The following is a 10,561-nucleotide window of genomic DNA, read 5'->3' as shown; positions in this document are numbered from 1 at the left end:
GTGGCGGTTGCCGGCGGGCCGTTGCTGGCGCATGCCGCGCGGGGGCGCTGCGGCGGGGGCGGCGCGGGGCGGGCGCGCGCGGGAGCCGCTCTGGCCCGCGCTCGGTGCCCGCCGTGCCCGCGGAGGGAGGGTCCTCGCCCGGAGAGCGGCCAATCCGGGCGGGCGCTGGCGGCGAGCAGGGGCAGAATGGGCTGTAGTTGAGTGAAATAGGGAAAGCGGCGAACAGTGTGGAGCGTTCCCGGTGTAAATAAAAGGGGGAGGAAAAAAAAAAGTTTGTGGAAGTCGCCGCCCTGCAGCCTCGCTCGGGCAGCGGCGCGGGGGCTTGTGCGGTGCGGGAGCCCGGCACGGAGGACTTTAGTGTGTGGCGTTAACACGCTCTGCCTATTGTTTGTGTTTTTTTCCAAAATATGGCAAAGGTTCAGGTGAACAATGTAGTGGTGTTGGATAATCCTTCTCCTTTCTACAATCCTTTCCAGTTCGAAATCACATTCGAGTGCATAGAGGACCTGTCTGAAGGTGAGTAGATTTTTTCTCCCCGATACGGATTTTGCAACCCCGGGCTCTGAGCTCGGGGCTTTTAAGGCTTAAACTTTGCACAGGCCTGCGCCTACAATTTGCCAGTCTTTCCTCCTTGGCCGCATCGCCGTGCCGAGCCGAGGGGATGTGCCGGCCGGGCGAGGGGATGTGCCGCTCCCGCCGAGCCCGGCGCCGGGGAAAGTTGGCGGCGTCCGCCCGCCCTGGGCGCCGAGCCGGGCCCGCCGCCTCTCCCCGCCATCGGCGAGGCGGCGAGCTGCCGCAAGTTGCGAGGAACTTGTTAGAGTGGAGGTAGCCATGTTGCCAGCTTTGTGTGTGCGTGGGGGGAGCGAGCGGGAGGGAGGAGGGTTGAACCGGGCTCGGCGGCCGCGCATCCCCGCGGGCACACGGGATGCTGGCGTGCAGCCCTGGCCGTACTCGGAGCGCGGAAAACGCTCCGCGGGGATGCGTCTCTTTGGCCTCGTGCTCCATTTTAATACAAAAAAAAAAAATTAAATAAATCGCGATAGGAGGCAGGGGCGGGCGGGTTGGCCCCAGGTGCCAGCAGCGGGCAGCCGTGGTGGGTGCGCGGGGCCGGGGGCACAGCTCGGCTCGGAGCGGAGCGCTGGCTGCGGGAGCCCCACTGGGGTGGGGGAGGAGGGGGCCGCCCGCCTGCCACTATTTTTGGAAGTCACTCGAAAGTTATTGGCAGCCGCCAACCCGGGGCGGGGGGCGGCCCCGGCCCCGCGGGGACCCTCGTCCCGAGCCGGGGGCGCCGCCACGCTCTCGCCGCACTCCCGCCTTCTCCCCCCGGCCGGGCGGGCCGCGGGCCGCCCTCGCCCCGGCCGCGCTCCGCAGCGCCGCCCCCCGGCCGGCCGCGGGACGCGCCCCGAGAGGCCGCGCGTCGCCCCGCGGGCGGGAGTTTCGAACGGCTCGGGGCGAGGGAGGGAGTGCAGGGCGCTCCTGCCTGCCCGCGGGGCGAGCCAGCGGCGGCCGATATCCCGGGAGGAGGAGGAGGCCGAGGCCGCTCGGCTGGGGCTGCCTGTGAGCGGGAGAGGACAGCTGCCTGCCTGGCACTCGGCGGAGCCCAGCGCCGCCTGCTCGCCAGGGAGCCCCGCGGGCGAAGGAGCGAGGGCAGGGCCGAGGAGAAGGGGGGGAGCTGGGTGCTAAGCCTGGGTGCTCTCGCTGGCAGGCTCGCTGTCGCTGCGGTTCAGCTCGCTCACCCCGCCTGTCTCTGCAGCAGCGCGTACTCCTGCGTGCCGGCATAGGGCTGTGACAGCGCGGGCAGGGAGGGAAGGACGGCCGCGGTGGCGGGAACTTAGAGGAAGTCTCTCCTGAGCTAGGGATTTCCTCTAGGCCTCCGCCGCCGATCCCGTGCCCTTCTGTAGCGAACCGACCCGTTAGTTGGAGCTGTGCTCCATGCCCGTCTCCAGGTCGCTGGCTGGGTCTTTCCAGTCAGCCTGGCCTCATCTGAGGTACAGCCCTGGACCCCTCGGTGGCAATTGCTATGGCGGGTGGCAGTGCCCAACACAGGGGCTCGGTGCAAGGTGTTATGCTTTTCCTTCCAGTTGTGCACAGCTGTTTGTGACATGCTCCTCACACTCTGGATTTATGTTAAAGTTAATCCCAGATAGTCGGGATGAGAAGAATTATAGATAGTCCAATGCAAAATTCTCAGCTCCCTTCCCCAGTCTAAATGCAAGTTAGACTACAGGATAAATTTGGGATGAACAGTGCTATCTTGCACATTTAAAAATAAGATTAAACACAGCCTTTGTATACTTGATGAAAAGTCATTGCCTTAGCTTTCCTGTGTTGCTAGTACCTCTGTTTACTGTGCTGTTTTCTCTTCAGCCAGTCCTCTCCAACACTGATCTTAAAATTTAATTCACAAACTCCAGATCTTTCTTTCTTAAAGTTGTTGTTCTGTATCAAGATACTTAAACAACATTAGGTTCACTATTAAATTTATAATTTAAAACTTTTTTAAAGTCCAGTTTTAGTACTAAATACTGCTGGTTTAGAAAGAGCTTTATACTGTTCTCCTAGAATAATGGTGCAGGGTGGTGTGATAATCTTAAGCAGTTTAGCCTAAAGTCCTCAATTCTTGTAAGTAGTAACTCCTCCTCAGATGCAGACAAGAAAGCTCCTTAATTGTCCTGGATGAGTACCCTCCAGTACTGCCAACAGCTAATACTACATGCTTAAAAGGTAAATAAAACCTCTGATACAGTACCTGGCTAATTTTGCTGTGCTGTACAGAGTAGTAAAATCACTTCCCAAGCCCTGTTTGTTAAACTCGGAAAACCTGCATTGATGATAAACATGATAAGCAAGAAAAATTAACTAATGAGGAGAAAGAGTTGCAATCTTAAAGCATCCAAGTTTTGTTAAAGTGCCAAGTTTTTCCTGTGCTTAAGTACCATTTCTGCATCAAGAAACCGTGATGTGGACCTTTGGATTTTGCAGTGTAGTAATCAAGTAAATGTAATAGGGTACAGGTTTGTCCTTTTGCGTAGGCCATCAGGGCATTATTCACAAGGGGGGGAAAAAAAGAAATATACTATGTAAATTTTCAAGGTACAGTCTGAAGCAACAGTTTCATTAAGAAAAAAGTGTTAGTCATAGTTTTCTGTAATGTTTATGTCTTTTTCCTCTTGTTTAAAAACCCAAAAATCTGTCTCATCTTAAGATTAGTTGCATATGTGTATTTACACATGTGTTTTTGAATCAAAAAGGGAAGGTGAAAAGCTGGCCCAGGAAGAGCTAATGTGCAATTTCAAACACCTGTCAGGGAAAGAGTGAATTAGGAAAAACTGAATTATAAGATATGTTTGGGTTTGGTGCATCATTTTAAAAAGCAAAATTGAATTTTTTTTTCTGCCTATAGTTCCATTTCAGGATGTAGATAAAATGCAAGCACTAATATCTTCAAGAATATGATCTAGTCATGTTACCACAATTTTACATACTTCATGGGTTACACAAGTGACTTGTGAGGGAAAGGGGACATACAGTTAGCGTGCCTGGTGCTTATACAGTGGGTTTTCTTACTCAATTAACTACCATCCATAATCTCTGTAATTTAAGGTGTGAGGTGTATATGTGGAAGCCAGGAATTCGGTTTTGGGAGGTGAGTCAATATTCAAGGCATGCAGTGCATTATAGGTGTATATAGGCATCATCCTCTGCTGTAGCCATTCAGACAGACTTTGAGAAGGTGCTGAACAAGCTCCCAATTAGTAAATGGACCCTGTTCTCTATATAAAATTTGAAAATTAACCTCACCATGAAACTGAGGGATTGCTGTGATACCAGCTGACTAGAGGGACAATGTGGGATAAGATTTGTGAGGATAGGGTCAAGCATCAGTAAATCTCCCCCATGAAAACAGGTTCTTCTTATTTTAGGCCTGTTTATAAAGAAGCAATTTTAGGCCTCAAAACTGTAGATAGGCAACAGTTGAAGACCCTCAACTGTAATGATAAATAATGTTTTTTTATTATTATTTTGTTTTGCTGTAGATTTGGAATGGAAAATAATTTACGTGGGTTCAGCTGAAAGTGAAGAGTATGATCAGGTGTTAGACTCTGTTTTAGTTGGACCTGTTCCTGCAGGCAGACACATGTTTGTATTTCAGGTAAGTTTGATTTAATGGTTTCTAAAAGGGTTGTGCTAATTTGTTTAGAGAGGACTGTTTCAAACTAAGAGGCAGTTGAAAAATAATGGTAAGCTAGAAAAAATATTTGTCAGCTCCTCAGGTATGATACACCTGCCTTTAAAGTCTGCTCATAAGCTGATATTTCTTGCCCCTGATATTTCTTGGCATTTTTCATTGGTGGTATCAATAATTAGAGATAGTGACATAAGCACAGTTCCCACAGCTACTGATAATTTTAGCCAGTCTGGTTTGTAAATACATTCTAGATCACTCAGTAATCAACAGTGCCAATTACCTGGTTTACACCAGCACCATCAGGCTCAATGCAGTTGGTGGCAGTTTCAGACAGTCAGGAGCACTAGGTTAACGTAGCCAACACCTTCAGAAGATCAGTGTAAAAGTCAGCCAGAACAATCAAGAAGTTCACTTCTATTTGGCAGGACACATGTTCAATCATGATGTTTGGCTAAGCATGCTAAATCATAACAAAATACAGTGATTTCTAAAATAAAGACAGAAATCCAGTGCTAGATAGTAGGCATTTAGGAAAAACATGTGTGGATCAAGACTGTCCAACAAAGTCTAGAGAATGTGACAGTACTATAATATACTGCTGTTAAAGCCAAAAGTTAATGAAGGGAAAGAAAACAGGGGAAGAGAAGCACTGAGATGGCTTACTAGCCTGCTCTGGTTTCCATTTTAAGTCAGGGAGGGGAAAAAACCTGAAGTGAACTTGCCCCAATTCTTACAGAAGCTTTTGTTTATTTGTTTGAGGTAGTTTCTTTTGTGGTGGTAATTGCTTGGTTTTGTTTTGGTTTTGTTTTTTTTTTGGTGGTGTTGGTTTTTTAGGTTTTTTTAATCAAACCTATAATTTTAAATAAAAGTAACACTCTTTTCCCTATGAAATACAAGAATTTTTCTTGTAAACTGATAGCAGAATCCATCAGATGAAAAATCAGATAGAAACTGAGTATAAGGACCCTGCTACTTTCCTAAATAGTGCAAATTCAATTAACTGTTTAATGGCAGATGCATGCTGGAGGATGAGCATTAAAAAACCCCAAAGTGCTAATGAATACATTTCTCACTATTACTGTAACTGTTTTAAAATGCTGTCAACATTTGTGAGGCATCTGTGAGTTCCAGGGAAATTTTGTTTGGTTTTTGTGGTTTGGGGTTTTTTTTTGATGTATGTTTTTGTTTTTTTTTTTTCCTGTAAAGGACAGGCTAAAGGAATAGGATTAGGCTGGAGGTTGCATTTATCAACCACATATGTGCAAATCAGTCTTGAAACATTTCTGTTTGGTTTCGGAGCCAGGACTAATTTTTTCCACACTACAAATAAAGTAGATGTGTAACAAATGCATCATTTATTAACAGTTCTTCAATTATCATGTTATTATAGCTTATGGCATTAATTGGTCAGAAATAGGTGATCCTATATTGCCCTCAAAGGGACTACTTTGTGGTAGTGTATGCAGAGGAATCAGCTGGCATTTACATTTCTAATTTAAATGATGTTCTCAGTTACAAAGACTCATTGTTGATGGTGATGGGAAGGAGCAGGAAGCAGGTACCTAAAAAGGCATGTTTTGGCTGTATGATTAGGAAGGTCTCCAAAACTAAATTTACTGGTCTTGCAGTTTATGTAGAATGGAGTCGGTAATTATATCCTGGTTATAAATGACATTACAGCTAAATTAGGAGGAGATATGTAGACACCTTGCTTAGATTGTAGCAGGTCCTGTAAGAGATTCCTTCTGTGATATATTAAAGTATCCCTTTTATTTCTTACGGAAGTACTGTTGGTCTGAGTATATTATGCTTCAAAAGCTCTGGATTGCAAGTGAGGGTAGGGCTGAGCTAGTGTGTACACAGGAGACCACCAAAACCCAAAGTGCTGCAAGAAGCCTTTGCTGATGACTGAAACCATTTTATTCACCAAACTGAAGCAGCCTGGAATATGGAGAGAACAAGCAAGGGAAGGCGAGAATGGGGCAAGGCACAGAATTGCAGGAGGCACATAATATAAAGAAAAGAGATTGTGTTCACCAGGGACAGCATAAGGAAAGGACCTTTGCGGAGGTGTATACAATTTTCAGATAATATGCTGTAGATTTTTTGAGATAGGAAAATGGCTGAAATAGCAACTAAAATGGAGTACCACACAGACAGAATACCAAGGATGATAAAACCACCTTAGTTGAAAGGAAGCTGTGTATCAGGTTGGGAATTCAGCCTTACATACAGAAAGATGGAAAATTATTGTGCTTTTCAGACTGACACAAGCAGCCCCCCCCTTTTCTTTTTTTTTTTAACCATTTAAAAATGTTTCAATAGTAAAGGTCCACAGCTTGGCCTATTTATTTCTAAATGCCAAGATATACATAGTGAAATCTGGTTCCTTCTCTCTATGCATGTGGGGATTTGTAATAAAATCACAGAAACTTCATTTTTTGAGAATACAAGCACATAAATAATTTACTGTCTTTAAGTGGGGATATGACCTTTGCTACCTACTCCGCACTAATAGCTATGTGAATAAGTGTTTTGTGGAAAAGCAAGATAACTTAAGAGAACATACACATTGAGTGATTTCATAAAACTCTTAAGTAATTTATAGCATAGGAATGGAATATTAAGACTGATTTTTATGCAAAAAAAATTACTGCCTCTCGTTGCCCAAATATCAAATATATATATATAACAAATACCAAAATATCTGCAGCTGCGCGTTTATCGTTTGATCATACCAAGCTCTTTTTTTCTTCCACCTTTATATGATCATTTGGTTCCTGAGCAATTAAGAGCTTTGACATCAAAGGTGGGAAGTTCAAAATTTGAGATAACTGTTTAAAACAATCTTCAGTGTCTTTTCCATGCAGCAAAACAATGCTGGAGAGGTAAGAAGGATTAGAACAGAGTATTTCCTTGGGTTTAGAACAGTGTCATGGGATATTACAAGACAGGAAATGACAATGGGAACCTGGAAAACTAAAATCCTACGTTAGGGTGTGAGTTTCACAGGGAGATAAACTGAACAGTGCCCTTTTGCTGTCCATTACTGTAGAATTTAAAGTAATCAAATGCTTCTGGGCACTGTTAGAACAAGATTACTGAATTAAAATAGTGATTTAATCTGTATTAGCAGTTCTTTTAATTTCTTCAAGCTTCTGCTCTTGTCCTGTTCCTTCCAGACATCTTTTCCATATCCATATGCAAGTTGTAAAGCCATTTGGTAATTTTCTATTTACTTAAGGGCTGGAGGAAGTTGTGTTCTACCTGGTTTCCTCTCCTCTCTCTGGTGTATTTCTACCTGAGAGGTCTGACTCATCTAATCCTTCTGCAAAGTATCTACAGCTTCTTACAAAGAGCAAGACTGCTTTGAAGGCTTAGAATTGAAGTTGCAAATAGTAGAAGCCAATGCTGCATGAGCTGTAGCTCCCAAATTTCATTGTGCTGGAGCATATAAATACTACAGAAAAGTAGGGATGAGAGGGACATCAGGAATTAATTCCATTCATCCTCTGTCCTTAGGCAAGGTTTGTTACACCCAAACCATTTGAACACAGGTTATTAATACCAACTTGTTCTTGCAACATGGGTGTTTGTTATTAACTTCAGATCTTCACGTAAAATTGTAAATATGAAGCTGTTTCACTATGCCTTAATTGCTGTTATTTTAAATTCCACAGCAGAATGAGGCAGCACATTTTATCAATAAATGTCGAGTTAGGAAGCATTTAAAGGAACTGATGTGAGCCAAATTTTACGAGGCAAATTTTATTAAAAAAAACTGCAGAGATGTAGTAAGTAAGGACATTGAGGAAGATCACTTGAGTTGCCTGTTAATTAGGTTTGCATATTGGCTGAAAATGTCAGGTGTCTTGGAGAAATGATGCACTTAACTGCATAAATTTTAACAAACATAGCTATTAGGAAAGAGGCAAGAGAAAGTAGTTTATTCCTTTCCTAGAAGTCTGTGGGACAGCTCAAACCTCACCATAGCCTGTTTCTGTAGTTTTAAAGATTTAGTCTTCTTAAAAACACACATATAGACCAAATCAATCTTGAGGGTGTAAAAGACAATAATCTTGCTCTAATGAATTACCAAGATGGGCTGAAGAACCATAGCACTGTAGAATTGGAGTGATGTTAGTACACCTGCTCAAACAATGGTTCAGCTGATTTTTTTTTTTTTTTTTGTATTTAAAAGCAGTTTGGGATCTAACTTGCCTAATTGCCCATGAGAAATGTCAGACAACAATATTACTGTATTCTAAGTAATTCTGTCTCTACAGGATAGTGTCCTAAATCTAGAGTTGATGTTGTCAAAGGAGGTATATTTTCTGATTAACTTGAACAATTTTAAATATAGTCACTACTCAGCTGCTAAAACATACTGTTTAAGATTCCCCTGCTAGAAAGTCGCATAGTATCAATTTTAATTTATCTTTCCCTTTCACATTTAGGCTGATGCACCTAACCCAGGGCTTATTCCAGATGCAGATGCAGTAGGTGTAACAGTTGTGCTAATTACATGCACTTACCGAGGTCAAGAATTTATTAGAGTCGGCTACTATGTAAACAATGAATATACTGAAACAGAACTGAGAGAGAATCCACCAGTAAAGCCAGACTTTTCTAAGGTAAGGCATGTTTTTTTCTAGTCATATATCAGAGGTATGCTTAGAGGTTTTTAAGAAACAAAAGCAAACATCAAGTGGTTTCATAAAGTGCATGGAATGAGGCATTAAATAATGGAAAATACTTGGGGAAACAAACTACAAGTATCATGTAGTTGTCATAAATTTGGATAAAACTGAGAAACTATCAACAGTTTCCACCATCTTGAAAACTTGGCTGCACTTGCAGACCAACTGTGTGAAATAAACTGTTGGATTTATTTCTTCCTTCACCAGCATTGACAAAGTGGCTCTGTTCTTCAAAAAAAGAGAATAATGCTTTTCTAGGCCCGTCAGCCAGGAACTAAGTAGTAGATATTAATTTACCAGAGTTGTTATCCAGCTGTTCTAGTGTCAGAGCTGCAGTTTCTGCAAAACTGAAACAAACAAAAAAACCTGAAGAACAAGTTAGGTGTAAAATGAGAGAAGATGGGTAACCTGGTTGGATGATTATCCAATGAATAGACAACTTGACAAAGGAAGTATGCAGATTAAGTTTTAAAAAAAAGATATCCTTCATGGTAACAATTAGCCCAGGACTAGATTGAAAAAATGAAATGAAATAGTATGTTTTTCTATGCTTAACTTAATTTTCATGGATCAGATACTCAATATGTTCTCAAAATTACATTTAATTTTGAGGATTCTTAAACTTTTGATATGTTCCTTTCTTTTTTCTTTCTTTCATTTAAGTCATAACATGTTGGTTGTAAATGCCATAGGTGGCTTCCTTTAAGCACTTGAATTTAAAAATGCCTAGAACTACTTGTCTTCATTCTCTGCTTATATAAAAAGCTAGATTTGCTCCTATGAAAAAGAACAGCAAAAGCTATCATGTTTGTATAAGAAGTCCCCCTCAGGACAGAATAGAAGCACACAAGTAGAAGGTTAATAAATCAATTGGTGGTAATAAACACTACTAGGTTTTAAAAAAGTGGCGATCTTGTTAGTTTGCATGAGGGATTGGGAAATACTTAATGAGAGCATACTTTCTTGGAGAGTAAAATCAGCAAAGCAGACTTTTCCTGTGATCAGTCTTAACTTTCATAATGAGTGTTCAGTGGTGATAACTTGCCATCCTCTAAACTATGATTTTTTACCCCTCTCAAGATAAAGAGAAAATGAATATTTTTTTTTTTTGCTGCATAAATAAACAAACGCAATGTGTTTTCAAAAGAAAATGAAGTCCAGCATGAGAATAAAATATATAACTAATCATGTCCACTGCCACAATGTTAGTATCTTCCAAATCTAAGTAATGTTTTTACTTTTACTTGAAAACTTTAGTAGATAAATCTACTTAGTGAAATCAGTCTAATGTTTGGTAACTTAAAGATAGGTTGTACTCTTAAATGAAGATGGGGAGTTGATGGAATTGATAGTTATTGCAAATACTGGAAAATTGATGCAAAATTTTATGAGTACAGTAGTTTGCAGAACCTTTGAGGGGTAAAAGTAATTTCCTTTACTAAAAGCTGGATAAAATAATAAACACTTGCGCTTTACTTGTGGAGCTCTTGCACAGCCTCGAACACATGGAGTAGTTAAAATATCCTCTAAAGAAAGCAGTTCTTTTGCTGAGTAGGATATTAGAGTAAATGAATAAGTAATGTGTACTGTAAGTGCATTTCTGATCCACAGGTAGTAGCTATATATTCACATTTATATAGATTCCCTTTTTAAACAAATTGTTTTACACAAG

General features: G+C 42.2%; 2 protein-coding genes across 5 annotated transcripts in view; one reads left to right on the top strand and one right to left on the bottom strand.

Annotated features, from left to right (window-relative positions):
• The window catches only part of MCM9 (minichromosome maintenance 9 homologous recombination repair factor), a 53,430-nt gene that overhangs the window by 21,887 nt on the left and 20,982 nt on the right, over positions 1-10,561 (bottom strand). Inside the window, exon 7 of one of the 4 annotated variants that reach the window (XM_027692350.1) lies at positions 9,408-9,666. The exons of the other annotated variants lie outside the window; for them this stretch is intronic. Within the exon in view, the coding sequence (XP_027548151.1) occupies positions 9,632-9,666 (35 nt within the window). The 3' untranslated portion in view covers positions 9,408-9,631. Of the gene's footprint in view, positions 1-9,407; positions 9,667-10,561 lie in introns of those variants that run through there. 4 annotated transcript variants of the gene reach the window in all.
• Positions 102-8,871, top strand: ASF1A (anti-silencing function 1A histone chaperone). The gene is made up of 3 exons (XM_027692433.1): positions 102-516; positions 4,038-4,153; positions 8,647-8,871. The coding sequence occupies exons 1-3, from the start codon at positions 408-410 to the stop codon at positions 8,842-8,844; spliced, it is 423 nt and encodes a 140-aa protein (XP_027548234.1). The 5' UTR covers positions 102-407; the 3' UTR covers positions 8,845-8,871.

Source organism: Neopelma chrysocephalum, unplaced genomic scaffold (assembly GCF_003984885.1).
Source record: "Neopelma chrysocephalum unplaced genomic scaffold, ASM398488v2 Primary Assembly neopelma1_23, whole genome shotgun sequence".
NCBI lineage: Eukaryota > Metazoa > Chordata > Aves > Passeriformes > Pipridae > Neopelma > Neopelma chrysocephalum.
Note: the sequence above shows the minus strand (reverse complement) of the source record. Positions and strands in the feature narration are given on the sequence as shown.